The sequence below is a fragment of the Nelusetta ayraudi genome, unplaced genomic scaffold, assembly GCF_046127955.1.
Source record: "Nelusetta ayraudi isolate G7.1 ecotype Tasmania unplaced genomic scaffold, CSIRO-AGI_Nayr_v1 ptg000002l, whole genome shotgun sequence".
NCBI lineage: Eukaryota > Metazoa > Chordata > Actinopteri > Tetraodontiformes > Monacanthidae > Nelusetta > Nelusetta ayraudi.
In genome coordinates, this window is record NW_027466052.1 from 4974405 (window position 1) to 4990010 (window position 15606).

The following is a 15606-nucleotide window of genomic DNA, read 5'->3' on the forward strand; positions in this document are numbered from 1 at the left end:
TTAAACTCTGCCTTAACGTTTCCAGATGACAAAGTCGACTCGCCAGCCGCACTGGGACGGTTACTGTGACAGTGAGCCGGTCAGTATCTCTGCTCGCTCTGCGTGTTTGTGTGTGTGTGTCTGGTGGGAGGGGCTAACCAGTAGATTCACACACAGCAGCTGCTGCCTCACGCCGCCTCCTCCTCCTACTCTTCCTCGTCGTGCTCCACTAACTCTGGGCATCTGGATGCCTTTCAGATATTTCCTGCTTTGCTTTGGGTTGTGCTTCTTCTTCTCCTTCTTCTTCTTCTTCTTCTTCTTCTTTTTCTCTTCTTTCTCTTTCCGCTTCTCTGCCTGTGGCAGCGACTCGAAGAAGTAACATCTCTAAGTCCAAAATATGGTCAAACAGGCAGAAAAGAAACATAAAAGGTACCAAAGACAACTTTCAAACGCTGCTGGTAAGCGTGTGTGAGGAAACAAGAGGATTTAATCGAGGACACGCCAGCAGCGTTGAGTGAACATGTGCCTTGGTGCCGATTCGAGCTGCGCTGATGCAGTTACACACGGCTATTGTTGTCACAAGCACAAGTGTAAAGCCGTGACAAGGGGCTGCAGATACAGATGGTTTTTTCTTCCTTTCACGCCGACACCACAGCCAGACGCTCAGACGTTCCTTGAAATCGATTCTAACCTTTGGAATTAATTCCCGACGTTACTTTGCTTTACGTAGCCTCATCTATTGGGGCCGAATCACTTCGTGGATACACGACACTCACGTTTTGAACTTTCCTGCCAGACTGTCAACGGTTTGCTTCGTGTACACTTGAAGTCTGATGGGAGCTCAGCTGCTGTTTGGCTGATGTGATAGTCCAGATTGTCATCACAGGCTGAATTCCAAGTACCTGAAGAATTGAAAGGGAAAAACATCTAAAACAGCCGGTTGATGGGTTGAAATCCTCAGCTTCGGCTTTTAGAAGCTAGTTTTTGGGCTGAAAGGGGATTCGAGCAGAAATCTATTTGAATGTCAGCAACAACAAAAAAAACAATTGTGACCTGTAGGTTGGTTGTATTTTCTTTCTTTTTTTTTTAAAATGCTTACGGTTTGATTTATGTGAAGTTATGTGACATTCGTGAGTAAAAACACTTTACATTTGCGGCGACTGCAGCCTCATTAACGCGCCCTAATTAGAGACGTTCCTTAATTTTCTTCACCAAAGCAAGAAAAACATTGTTACAAGTGCTCGAGGAAAAGGAGATTTACAAGCGACGTCTTTTAAATGGTCACATCTGGACCACTCGCACAGTTTTTACAGCCCTGACTGATTGTTTCCACTGGACGTAGATGTGGAGAGAGAGAGAGAGAGAGAGAGAGAGAGAGAGAGAGAGAGAGAGAGAGAGAGAGAGAGAGAGAGAGAGAGAGAGAGAGAGAGAGAGAGAGAGAGAGAACCAGAAAGGTTCTGTTGAGTTTTGAGTTTCCTCACCGTGGAGGAGGCGGCACGATGGCGGCTCGTTGGCGAGAAGTACCAGCCTCCTGTGTGTGTGTGTGTGTTCTTGCTTTTATCAAAGCATGTGTTCCAGATGAGTGAGTAGTGCTTCCTGTCCCCGTAAACAAACCGATCCCGGGACAATTTTTATTTTATTTTTCATTTTTTTGACATTGGATCCCAGCCCTCGCATCGTCACGACTTCAAATCCAAAGGCTCATTCATGCCGCCTCCAGTAACAATTAAATAACAATAAAATGAAACAATAAAACAACACTACACTCCTACTGCCACCGTGGGACCAGTTTATGTTTATTATTGCTCACCAGTTGGCACAATATCGCCTCTAAATGTTGTGTCTTTTACAATGAGCTACGATGCTCAACGCTGCCACCCCTGATGGTTTTTGGAAGTGTCTGCTGCCTTTGCCATGTTCGTAAACTTTGGAATATGTGCAAAAATACGGACGTGATGAGCGTGATGCTGCAAGCCTTCGCTGTCGTCCTCGTCAAATGAGTACAAACAAACCTGAGATGCCTTAAGCATTGATTTAGCTTTTCACAATTAGCTTGTTTTATCTGTATACCAAGATAAAACAAGCAGTTTTGGTAGCAGTCCAGCTACCAGAAAGCAGCTGGACTGCTTTTTGGTATTATGACACACATGCGCACTTCCCGCCACTCTGCTGCAAAGAAAAGAAGGAACAACTTTAAAGCCGTGTCTAAGCGTCCTCGCGTCCACCAGCATTTAGCAGGAGTAGCAGCAACGTGCACGCGTTCACTTCCCTTTCTGGCCACCCGGCTGGTGCTTTTGCCATCGCTGACTGACTGTGCGCCGCTGTCTCCTGGCAGGACTGCTTCACGGTGGAAGGAGAGGACCTGAAGCATGACTTTGAGAGGCTTCAGCTGGCCATGGAGATGGTGGGATTCCTGCCTTCCACTCGCAAGCAGTGAGTGGAAAAGATGATGATGATGACGACGATGATGATGATGATGATGATGATGATGCTTCCAGAATGCTTCAGAGTGATGGTGCGTGATTTCCTTCCGCTCGACACGTAGGATCTTCTGCCTGCTGTCGGCCATCCTTCACCTGGGCAACATCCGCTACAAGAGGAAGACCTACAGGGACGACTCCATCGACATCTGCAACCCCGAGGTGCTGCCGGTGGTCTCGGAGCTGCTGGAGGTACGGCCACGACGGAGGTCCAGCAGCCAGTCCGGTCATAATCAGGGATTGCTGTGATTGATTTTATTTCATCCCCCTCAACTCCGCGCCCAGGTCAAAGAGGAGATGCTGTTCGAAGCCCTGACCACACGGAAGACGGTGACGGTCGGGGAGAAGCTCATTGTTCCTTACAAACTGTCCGAGGTAATTCTGCTATTCTCAGGTGTTCAGTGCCACACCTGGAGAATTTGTCATGTGATGTCCACTCGTCGTCACCATCCTGACATTTTTCTGTCAAATCAGCATCTAAATTTGGTTCATCTAGGTTGGAGGAATGTTTATTCACATCAGATTGAAATCCTGCCTGGTTAAACTGTGCAACCTCACAGGCTGCTTTTGATAATGCCTATTAACTCATTGAGATGCGTCTCACAGTGTCAGTTTTCAGTTTGTCTTGCTGTTGTTGCAACCCGAGAATCTCTTCTCACCTGAATGATTTATTTCTCATAGAGTCATAGAAATGGATTATTGTACTCGTAGGATCAGACTATACGAAATATTTTGCTCCACCAATTTCCACAGAGTTTAGATTGATACGAATCTTCAGAAAAGTTTAGCTATGAATTAATTGTAAAGAAAAAAAAACACAAAAAAAATGATGTCGGAACAGAAATTCAATAAAAAATATATGGGTTTTGAAATGTGTTCCTAGCCATGTTATCACAACTAGCAATGAGATAAGCCCCCTGTGATGTTAGCTAACTGTGACTTTAGCCTGCTGTAATATTACCCAACAGTGAACGGTGCGCTACATGTTCAAATCCTCCTGTGTGAACACACTTCACTGCACTTCCACACTTATTCATTCAACCTTGGCGATCTGTGATCTTAGCCTGTTTCAGCCAAAAGTCTCTCCAAAAACTTACGAGTTACGAGGGCCAGACTCAGCAACACGCCTACGTGGGTTCTCGGTTCAGCACATTGTTTAGTTATAAATTGTGCCACCGAGGGCATCGTGCCAAATCAATTACGCTGAAGCAGGATTGTCTCCAGTTTGACCCGAGCGTGTTTACAGGGCAGCGCAGGTCCCGGATTTCCCTCCTGCTTCTCCCCCTCCACTCTCTCTCTCCCTCTCTGTCACTCTCTCTTTTTTTTCTCTTCTTCTGTCGCTCATGAGCAAAGAAAAAAACAACCCGAACCAACAACATACAAACACACATCCGCCGAGTCTCTCGGTCTCTGCAGAGAGGATCTCATGTCCCTCTGCAGTTTTTACTGGGAGTCCCGGTGTGAAAACAAACACGGGTCACGGTCTGAAGGAGAGAGCCGCCTGAGAGGGAGGAGTGGCCTCACGGCCTGAGTGCATCAATCTCTTAAGTGAATCGACAAACGAGCCTTAGTGCTGTACTGTTTTATTGTTATGTAATAAACTAAAGAAATATGTAATATAATATAATAATAACTAAAAAGAATATCTACACACAGAGACAGTTCCCCCCTCCCCCCCCCCCATTTCACCACAAAAAAACAACAACAAAAAAAACACTCCCTTTGTGGACGCTGGTGTGTAACACAATTACCACAAGTCAATAAACCCTCGCCGGCCAGTGAGTTATATAGGAGTGTTTGATATGAATAATAAACAGTGATTGTTTTGCTAGCGTGCTGGGTGGTCCCAGAGTAAATATTTCTCCCGCAGTCACAACAGTCTCATTGCCTGTCAAACCCAATCACACGCTTTCAAACCTCAAAGAAATCAGCGTGGGCCCTGCGATACGTTTCCAACATTTTTTTTTTTCCGTCAATCCGTTTCCCTCCAGATGTTGGGGGGGGGGGGGAGAAAAACCCTCCTTTTCCTCGAAATAATGAAAAGCTCATGGCTCATTAGGTGGCGGTGCGAACATGCCGGATAACATATCTGGTTGTGCTGAGGGAAAAAATGTGGGTAAATTATTAGCGAGCAGATGCATTTTTTCCGTAAGGAGACACTTCATGGTTTGTTTTGTTTGAGAGGAAGCTGCATCAAGGTCAGATCTTTCCAGCCGGGGCAGCAGTGAGGGACTTCCCAGTATCAGCGTTTAGCAACGATATACATCAAGAACATTGTTTGTGTAAAAAAGATAATAAAAAAAATAGGAATAGAAGAAATTAATTTTATTATAAAATTAAAAATTGATAAAGAAAAGCCAACATTAAAAACTTTGATAATTCAGCTAATGTTTTACTGAAAAGACTGACACTATTGCTCATAAAAATAGCGTGTGTCGCTCTTCACATTTAATAAGCAGCTTTACACAGGCAACAGTATTTTAGAACTGAAATTCAAACATGGGGCAGCTGTGGTGAATCTTGTTCAGGAGCCTTGTTTTGTTGGGTAACAAAACGCAATGTGTGTGTGTGTGTGTGTGTGTGTGTGTGTGTGTGTGTGTGTGTGTGTGTGTATGTATGTATGTGTATGTATGTGTATGTATGTGTATGTATGTGTATGTATGTGTGTGTGTGTGTGTGTGTGTGTGTGTGTGTGTGTGTGTGTGTGTGTGTTCTCCTCAGGCCGGAACAGTGCGAGACTCCATGGCCAAGTCCCTGTACAGCGCTCTGTTCGACTGGATCGTCTTCAGGATCAACCACGCTCTTCTCAACATCAAGGACCTCATGGAGACCACCAAGGTAGCGTCCAGCCGCCGCCGCCTCCTCCTCCTCCTCCTCCTCCTCCTCCTCTTCCTCCTCTTCTTCTTCTTCTGCTGAAGCTTCCCCTTCAGGCTCAAGACACTGTTGTTAAAAATCATCCCTCCTCCCCCGTCAGATCCTGTCCATCGGGGTGCTGGACATCTTCGGCTTCGAGGACTACGAGAACAACAGCTTCGAGCAGTTCTGCATCAACTTCGCCAACGAGCGTCTCCAGCACTACTTCAACCAGCACATCTTCAAGCTCGAGCAGGTGAGACGTGTTTTACTTCCACGCTGGCCTGAAAGTGACGTCCTGGTTCATTTGCTTTTTCTTTCCCTTCTTCTTCATTTTTTTTTTAACCTGTCATGTCTGATCTCGGCCACAAGGGGCAGAAATGTTCAAACTGCTTCCCGCGAACGGTGTGGCAGCGTAAAAATATCCGTAGGTCTGCAAGAAGAGCTGAAAACAACGGAGGGCTTTTAATACAGCAGGGTCAGCAGAGAGCCTGGTGGTCACGTGACTCCACCGGCTCTTCAGAAGGAGCCTTCAGGGTGATTCTCCGCGTCCTGATTGGCCAGATTTGGCCCTCGGTGAAAAACGGATGTTTACCTTGACGTTGACTGAGCCTCCAGCACGTCCCGACTCGCGCCGGTCGGAGGGGCTTTTTTCTACCCCGACGCCGTGCATTGCGGCGAGCCGTCCTCTTTAGTGCTCCACTGCGTCTTATCTCGCTGTCATAAATATGTCCAGGCTTGCATTTTTTATTATTGTTTTTAAGATTGATGCTACGTCTGCGGTGCCTGAAAGACTTGTTTGGTTTGTTTCAAACATGAGGCTTTCAGAGGCTGAATCAATGCGTCAGATCAATTATTAAAAACCTTTATGGGTGTTTTTCTCTTTTCTTCTTCGTCTTCTTTGCATGAGCCCATGAATTATGGTAGTAATTGAACCAAGTTTGCAGAGCTTGGAAAAAACAAACATGTAGTCCATCAGCAACATTTGCAGCGACTCCATCGGAGGCTGCTTTTGTTTTTGGTGAAAATCTGTCAGGTGGAATTTTGAAGTTCCATTTTTTTTAGCCGTTTTTTCTTTTTATATTAGAAATGTTTCATAACGTTAAAATGAATGTGTTATCATAAACAAACTCAAACAAAACTCAAGTCTTCTTCTTCGTTCAGTGTTTTTTTTTTGTTGTAGGTATGTTAGTTTTTTTTTCGGATTTCCCTGCTCACTCGAGTACTTCCAGCGCTTGTTTGCTCTAATTACAGCTCTTCCTGTGTTGCTGCAGTGCACGCTGACTTACTGATGCTTGTGATAGAAGCAGCCTGGAGCTAAACTGTCAAAAACTTCAGTCGTGGTAATTTAATACCTTGTTTTGTGGTCTTTGCGAGTCTTTTTTTTCCACCCCTCCCTAAAGTTGTGACACCGTTTTTTTCCCCCTCAGCTCCATTTTTATTCTCTGCAGAATTTAAATTCCCCTTTTGCTGGTTTTCAATGAAAAAGTGTCAGATCAGCCCAATCGCACCCATGTTCTCGGCTGTCAGCGGGGTTGTTTTTCCGTCTTTGTTCCACCGTCCACACTGTTACCTGTGGATATGGCGAGCAGGGAAAACACCCTACTTCCTGTTTTGGTTGCGAAATAGTTGATTCTCAACCAGAACGCCTGCCCGGTGGCGGCAATGAAACGCGCACGGAAGAAACAAGGCCTACCAGGGAACCGTCCAAAACTCTGATGGAGTCATTTCCTTTGCGATTGCGCTGCGCCGTGTTAATTTATGTTTTCTCTGTAATGCTGCTCCAGTGTGATGTGTGCTTTGGACGCTTTTCAGGACGGTGCGACAGAAAGAGTTCACGCACGGTCCGGAGCAAAGTTTTGAGACAAAAATTAAACAACCGCTCTGTCGGAAAAGCAAATGTAACTCTTCAGCCTTGCGCGGCAGCCGGCTCGCTGGCGTTCCTGCTCTGACGTCCGGCCACGCCGGTCTTGCCGAGATGTAGTGACAACGCCACGCGACGGACGTAGAGCAGGAGCATTTCTGGCTGGACGTGTTTTGGCTTTTGCAAGAGTTGTAGAAAACGCCGTGCCAAGAGGAAGAGCGGCGCAGCAGCGCGGCTAACTTGGCCGTTACAGATCTGATCGTCACAGATCATCTGCCTTGTTGTTAAGGCACGAGGAAAGATTGAACCAGGCACTCCAGACGAGACCATCTCTGCTTCAAGGCAGGTGTAGTCGTCCGGTTGGACTCTCCACAGTTGCATGATGCGTTTGTTGACGGTCTGTCTGTAGAGATGTAGATCACGTGACCGTCCACAATTTTCGCATAACACTACATGTGCTTTATTGATTTCCTGATATTTCCACCTACCAAACAGTGCACTTTATAACCGTGGGGATGGTTTTGAGGAGTTAAGCACTTTTCTTGAGGGAGGTTGTAAACGTCAATATTGGCCGCTGAGGAGGTCTAAAAGCCTGAGAGAGTGACTCAGCCCCAGTACGTCCGTCTGACTGACCGGGAGCAGTGTCACATTCCCGCTGAAGCTCCACCTTCACGCCCTCCTCTACTGTTACATCCGCAGCAAGCTTTCCACCCTTCCGTCCACCAATGAGTCACTCTGCCGCAGCGTTTAGGGTTTTGAAACCCTTTCGCCTCAGAGGCCTTGGGCAGGGTGACTTCTTCTATTTTTCTTCCCCACTCTGTTCAAACACCGATTATATCACAGAATATAATCTACTCTTGACACAAACGCAGGTTTGTATCCAAAAGAATGCAGATTCAGCAGTGCAGAATTCCCCCCCCCTGAATAATTGATGAAGATCTTTGGAACACAGTCCCACTTGGCCCTGTTTTTCCAAACCTGCTGGTAATTTAATAGTGTCGCTTTTTGTCTGTGAGCTTTTAATGCATTCCACTTATCTCATGAGTCATCGGCTGAAGAGCTCGTAAAAATTCTTAGAAAGTTGAGGCAAAGCCCGGATTGTGATTGGGCAAACGAGCGAGCGCATTCTCGCCGACCAATCAGCTCGGTGGGAGGAAACCGGAGAATCTGGAGAGAACCCGCAGAACTTGCACACACAAGGACACATGGGAATCAAACCCACAACTTTCTGGCTGCGAGGTGCCAACCACCTCACCACAAAATATAGGTGGCGCTAAATTGCAGTCGGATGAAAATTTCACTCTGATCATTCTGAAATGAACGCGGGAAGGGGAGAAAAAAGCCGCTGTTGTTTATTTTCATCACTAACACTAATAATAAACCTTTTTTTTCTTGGGCCGGGTTTGTACCAGCCGCAGTGTTCTGACAATATTTACACGCTGTGGTTTTGCCTGAACCGACACGAACACCGAGTGCAAATTGGTAGGAAAACAATCCTCGGAGGGGCTGAGCTCATCGCGCACGTGCTGAGGTTTTCCTGGCCCGGCCGTGGAGCCAGCGCGAGGGTGAATCACTCTCGGCGCATGTCGGAAGGAGATTTGAAAGGCTCGGCGACGGGATCCAGCGCCGCTTTCGTGCAACCTGATGCAAAACCTCCACAAAAGCCCCGTCGGCTTAGTGACTGCGGAGGATTGAGTCGGCGGCCGTATGAATGCGCAAACGGAATTTTTCTAAAGTGCATTACAGGCTCGTTCTTGGATTAGAGTCACTTCACAGTTTGGTGGGATTTTTTCTTCTCCCCCCGCCAGCCAGTGTGCGGCTTAACGTTGAGAGATTCGTCAGCGCTGAGTCAGACGACGGATGCAAGAAACAGATGTTTACTTCGTTTTAAGCTCCTAGAGTTGTTGTTTTTTAGTTATTTTTTTCAATAAATAAAACATAATCACTGCCTGTTATGGAGTTTGTACAAAAGTTGGTGGAACCGCCGAGTTTCCAGGAGCAGATTCAGAGATTGCTAGCTAGCTAGACTGAAGAAAAATGTGATTTGCAGGTAAAAAGATAAAAATGAAGAGATGGATAAATCAACTGTTGTGTACCTTTCCCCTTCCTGTCTGCTCTGTTTTGGACATGACTGGCGGCTAATTCTTCCTGCTGGTTCTGTCTGAAGCAGTGTTCATTTTGTGGACGAAAAACTTTCATAGTTAACGTCAACGACCTTTTTTTCTGACTAAAACAAGACGATGACTAAATTAAAATTAAAAGGACTAAGAGGATGACGAGATGTATACATACCTCTTCGTCAACATTTTTGTTATTTTCGAGTAAAAACAAGACAAAAAGGTCTGCCAGAGACGAGAGCCAATCAGAGCTCATTTCGTTTGTGGAAGGAAAGGACGATTTGGAAAGTGGCGGGAGGAGTTGGGAAGAAAACCAATCAGAGCAACGAGGTCGGGAAGTCAGGTAGTACGTACACACAGATTATCTGGGACTGACTAGTTTGAGACCAAATGTCAACACCGTGGAGAAAGAGGCGACACGGCATTTGGACGCACTTCACATTTGATATGAAAGAAAATAAAACACTTTGTGAGAACTGTGGCACCAAGATATCAGGAATCGACTAAATCTACTGTAATTTTAGTCGTCTAAAATGATTATGATATTTCGTCAATTTAAACTAGACTACAACTAAAACAATCTAGATAATTAAATTATGACTAAAACTAAATGACATTTTAGTCAAAAGACTTTGACTAAAACCAAATCATATTTAATTTAACAATGGTCTGAAGACACACTCCACATGGTGCAGATCCAGGACTCCACTCTAATCTGAATCAAATGTGGGTAACGTGTTGTTTGTTTTTGTTTTGTTGTTTTCTTCCAAGAATCGGCCGACCATAATGTCACAAATGTCGGGGAGAGCGGTCGTAATTATTTTTCCCTTTGGAGAAAAAAAAAAGAGGGGAAGAAAACAAAGAACAAAATGAGACGCTCCAGTTTTTTTTTTTTTTTTTCAAACTTCCTCCAGGATTAAGTGTCTTGTGGGTGGAATCTATTTCCCAGGGACACTGGGACACGACGTGTGTGTGGGAGGAAGATGGATAAATGCTCTGAATGCTTTTGTCATTATTAAAAGCGGCGCTGGCCGGCCTGTGAAGAGGGAGGGCAGCGGGTCCGCATGGGAGCAGGCGCACCAGCAGCATGAAGGGCTCCTGTTGATGACTCACCTCATTATTCAGGAGATGTGGGTGCCATGCGTGCTGTTTGTCTTAAAAAAAAAAAAAAAAAATACATATACATCCGCTGCTGCTTTTATGCGTGTCGCAGAGAGCGCGACAAAACTGCGTCGGCTCTTTCATTCAATGCGGCGGCGCTGTGATGGAGAGCCGCGAGCCAAAAGAGCTTTTTTGTTTTGAGTGCGGCGCAGAAACGAAGGCGGCGTGTGAAAGGTCCCCTATTGTAAATCTTTTCAGAGCTTTTATTTGCGGTCTCGGACTCGAGCGAGGCAGCTGCACACGATGAATTATCATCGAGGCTCCGGAGATGATGCTTTTCTGGTGCTTTGTTCGAGCTGTCATATGTGTGGAACGGCGACAAAAGCAACATCTGGCCAAGAGGGGTTGTTTCTAGCCCCGGGGGAGGTGTTGGTGCCCTTTGTGATGTCACGAGGGGTTGATTTCTTGATGGACTTTTTTTGTTGTTGAGTTCGCTCACAGGCTGGAGACTCACATGAGTGTATGTATTTTTTCATCCGTTTTGCAGTGTTGACTGACTGTATGTCTGTTTTCTTTCTGTGCAGGAGGAGTACAGGGCCGAGGGCATCAGCTGGCACAACATCGACTACATCGACAACACCGGCTGCATCAACCTGATCAGCAAGAAGCCCACCGCGCTCTTCCACCTGCTGGACGAGGAGTCCAAGTGAGTCTCTGCACCCGTTTGCCACCTCCAGCGCTCCAAACGCTTCCTTTACCCCCCCTGACTCTCCTGCACACAGTGGTTGGGGATGAGTGAGAAGCAGCTCACTGCTTGTTTTTTTTTACCATTGAGGCGATCAATGTGAATTTGATTGCAGTGAAACAGTCACACAGGGCTCGCCACAATCAGTCCTCTCCTCGCTCTTTCAAAGGTTTGGCTAAAAAAGAAAAAGAAAATGTTGAATCTGCTCGGCTCGCTGCTTCGCCAGGTTGTGTCAGGTATCAAGTATTTCCTCTCAGTAAATCTTTCGAGTACAAGATTTACAAATGTGAAAAAGAGACGTGCTAGTTGAGTGAGGTCAGATGATTTCAGCACTTCCTGCTTTACTTTTCCAGTTTGGATTCCTCTAGTTTAACAGTCCTGGAACTGTATGTTTCAGAGCTCTTGCCTACTTTTTTGAACAACGCTGATTTTCTGCAGGACAGAATATCTGTTTGTGTTCGTAGCGCGGGAAGAAAATCTGAATAGTGATCAGCTCTGGTCAGGTTCATTTTCAAGAGTTAAATGTTGAGCCGCAGCGTCACCGTCGGTTGTTATGTCTCAGCGTCGGCAACATGTGTCCTTCATTCATTGCTCTGGTCCTTTTCTTTTTTTTTTTATTCCAGTTTCCCCCAGGCCAACAACCAGACTCTGCTGGACAAGTTCAAGCGGCAGCACGAAGCCAACAGCTACATCGAGTTCCCCGCCGTCATGGAGCCGGCCTTCATCATCCGACACTACGCCGGCAAAGTCAAGTACGGCGTCAAGGTCAGAGCCGGCTGCACCGCCACTCACACTCGTTGACCGGACAGCCGGGGAAAAGGAAGTGCAGCAAAGCACGGAGGGACTGTCAGCCGCTTTGTAGTTCCCGTGTTTGAGAGTTTTTCAGACGATTAGCCTCAAAATGAGGCACATCTCCAGAAAACATCACGCTCGAACATGTTTCAAGAAGGACAGATATCGTTCACCTCTATGTCATCACAAAGGGGGTTTTCCATGACATACTTTTAGCTCTATTATTTCACATTTTGCAGCAGAAGACAGAAACATGCATTCTCATGATGCATAATATTGTCAGAGAAATGTCAGATTTCAGTCTCTACTCGCTCAGATCGGCTTCATAAAGTGACGAAACACCTCCGTGTGCTGCTGCCCTGCAGCGACGAGGCCTGTTAATGTCTCTTCTTCTATATTGAACTCTCAAATCCTCACGTGACATCACAGGGAACATCACAGGTTTACGCAATCTTGTTATATTTTCAGTTATGGCCATGAACGCCAGCTGTTTGTACTCAAAGTTGAAGAATCCTGCGCAGTGTAATTCTCCTTTAAACTACACAAATATGGTTGATGGGAAACTAATGGGCCTGAATTTAGATGAAAAAAATCATTTAGTTGTAACTGTGTCCTCTTTTTAACAGCTGTAAAAGTTCTAAAGAAACTGATCCACTCAGAGGACTATTTATTTCCGATTAAACTCATGTGCGAGAAGACGCTGCGGAAGACGCTAACATGGACGTGTCTCCGGTTCCCACATGCAGGACTTTAGGGAGAAGAACACGGACCACATGCGGCCGGACATCGTGGCGCTGCTGAAGAGCAGCAAGAACGCCTTTGTCTGCGGCCTGATGGGCATCGACCCGACTGCCACCTTCCGCTGGTCGGTGCTGCGCGCCTACTTCAGGGCCCTGGTGGCCTTCAGGGAGGCCGGGAGGAGACACAGGCAGAAGAAGACCGGTGAGCTCGCAGAGGAAAAAGTCGGGACGGATCGGTGGCGGCTGCGTCGTGGAATCCAGCCGTATTTCGTGATCAGGGTTTTAATCAGAAGCAGCACTGAGGGATCCGCGAAAGGGAAAAAGAAAACAAAAACCATGATGACTGAATTAGTTTTTGTGAAGCGGAATGTGTTGACGAGGATTGCAGTTTTTAGTTTTTTCCTCCACGCTCACACATCATGCAGTCCCGATTGGTCCTCCTCCAGTCATCATCTTGCGTCATCGCTGCCATGTCAGTAGTCAGTGTTGTGTAGCATGTGTGCGTAGTGCCAGTAGTGCTGCTGTTTATCTACAGTGGCTCCCTGTTCCTCTCAGCTTCACCTTCTTCTCCAGTAGATCTTTGCTCTAGAAGTTTCTAGAACTTAGAACTTTGTGTTTTTGTTTTTTTTTGTTTGTTTGTTTTTTAGCCATCAGGGGACCTTCCAGCGTCGCCTCTCCGTCCCTCCTGCTCTTTAGAAGCTACACGTAAAAGCACATTTTGTGCCTCTCCCCTTTAACATGTTTTAGAAAAGAAATTCCATCAAAACAAGATCACTGTAAAACCCTGCACGGCAGCTGGACGGCCAAGATCCTTGTTGTCAAACTTCTCTCATCCTGCGAATGAAATACAATATTGATCAATCTGAGGGCTCCATGACCAATCAGCATCTCCCTCCAGTTGTGACACAAGCAGAAAGCAACTTAAGACATCCAGGAAGTGGCTACGAGCCTTCAGAGATTAGTTTAGCTACAGTTCTAGCAGAATGGTCACATTATGACCAATCTTTCTCACCTTTCCAATCACATCCTATTGGCTCATGACCACATGGATACACAGTATTTAAAGAGCGCTCCATCTTCCGTGGCAGGTTAAACAATCTCTGCGTGGTGTTTCCCGTTTAGTTTTTTTGTTTTTTTTGCACCTTAAACGTTGTAAAAGTTAAACGTTGAAAGAACCTCACCGCGTGCGACGGAACCTGCGAGTGTCAGAAATTCCCGCTGCCTGAGAGTTTCTTTGGAGTCCAAACACAGAAGCAGAGAGACAAACATCCACCCGCTGCCACAGTTCGACTACAGTTTGTAAATGTCAGCCATTTTTCCAGGAGTCTTGCACAGGTAGATGACTGCATCTCTTCATCTCCTCTCCTTTGCCATCTAATCTGTCGTTTCTCTCTCTTTCTGTCCCCTGTTTGTCTCTCTCCTTGTCTCTATTTTTCCCCTGTGTTTCTCTTCCCCTGCCCCCCTCCCTTCTCCCTTTCCATTGGTTTCTCTCTATGTGTTTTGCTTCTCCAAGGGCATGATGACGCTGCTGCCTGTGCAGTTTTGAAAAGTGTGGATAGTTTTAGCTTTCTGCAGCACCCTGTGCATCAGAGAAGCTTAGAGATCCTGCAGAGGTGCAAAGAGGAGAAGCACAGTAAGGCTGCCTGCACAACATTAACAAGCCACTCCGCGACACGGGGAAGCAGAAAGGGGCGGGGCTGACCAACAGCGACAAAAGCATTTTTTTAAAGGTCCCATGCGCAGAAATTAATGTGGCTGTCAGTGAGCTCCCCTCAACATTCCCACATGTTCAACTATATTTGCTTCATGTTTCAGAAAGTGTTTGATAAAGCACTCAGTTCTGGAAGCTGGTGTTTTGTGATGTCATAAAGGGCACTGACAGCTGCCAAACTAAACACTTACTGCCAATGGTTGTCTTCCTTGTTTTTGTTATCTTCCAGTCATGGGGAAGCTCCAACAGAGCATCATTTTTAAACAGGGATTTTTTTTTTTTTTTTTTTTTTTTTTAAAGAGGCTGTAAACAGAGGGCTAAATTTGCAGTTTTCACATTTTTTCAGCTGCAGCTGAGGTGGCTCTGCACAATTTTTTGACCACAGGTATCTCATGATTACGCTCCAGGCTGGTGACCACACCCCTCAATCTGCCTGCGCCCTCTGGGGAAAAATAGCCTTGTTATTAATCCCCTTCAAAACATATTGAAGTTTTAGCAGAAGGCTGTAAACAGAGGGCTCATCGTCCTGCTTTCTGCCAGACTATAAACAGATAGAAAGATCTGACACTGGCTGTAATATGGGACCTTTCATTTTAATGGCACAGTGTATCCGCTCCTCGACCTTAAACCTTGTGCAAGACGCTGATTGGTCTCCGCCCCCCCTCTGTCCTCCCTCCTCGCTGTCCCTGGTGCACCTGCATGCGTTTGTTCCTTGTCTCGTCTCGCACGCCATTCACCGGCTTCTGTCATGATCCTCCCTCGCTAACAAAACTGTGCATGCTGCTGCATTGTAGCTCAGTTGTCTTCCACTCACCCCCTCCGTGTCCTCGTCTGGCTGATCGGTGGCTGTGGTAGCGTGTCTCTAATCACTTACTGCACACGTGAGGTGGTAGAGGACTGAATGCCAATGGATGGGAAGGTGATGGGGAAATCACAAACTCACTCACGCACAGAGATAATAATATCAACGTGTCCCAGCAAACATTTCATGATGTGCAACATTGTTTAGTTTTTTTTCTTTGTTTTTTTTGTTTTGTTTTTTTGTGCAGCGCCAGATGGGAGTGAAAGTGCACAGAGTGGTGATAATGGAAACGGTATTTTCGTATTTGAATGCGATCCCTCACGCAGTTTCAGGCTAACACACACTTTAGACAGCTCCCTTTACTCACTGCCGCCCTCTGCAGGTTTTAGAGTGTAACGCTTCAACTTTATGGGCCCCCCCCC

General features: G+C 46.1%; 1 protein-coding gene across 12 annotated transcripts in view; it reads left to right on the forward strand.

The window, feature by feature from the left end:
• Positions 1–15606, forward strand: part of myo9aa (myosin IXAa) — an 85077-nt gene that overhangs the window by 46145 nt on the left and 23326 nt on the right. For 6 of the 12 annotated variants that reach the window (XM_076018867.1, XM_076018887.1, XM_076018940.1 and 3 more), the window contains exons 6-16: positions 26–79; positions 2315–2412; positions 2525–2651; positions 2745–2834; positions 5181–5297; positions 5434–5568; positions 10979–11100; positions 11763–11904; positions 12678–12873; positions 14185–14304; positions 15432–15476. In XM_076018867.1, coding sequence (XP_075874982.1) covers positions 26–79; positions 2315–2412; positions 2525–2651; positions 2745–2834; positions 5181–5297; positions 5434–5568; positions 10979–11100; positions 11763–11904; positions 12678–12873; positions 14185–14304; positions 15432–15476 — 1246 coding nt within the window. The remainder of the gene's footprint in view (positions 1–25; positions 80–2314; positions 2413–2524; positions 2652–2744; positions 2835–5180; positions 5298–5433; positions 5569–10978; positions 11101–11762; positions 11905–12677; positions 12874–14184; positions 14305–15431; positions 15477–15606) is intronic. The other 6 variants (XM_076018949.1, XM_076018903.1, XM_076018958.1 and 3 more) reach the window with 3 other exon arrangements.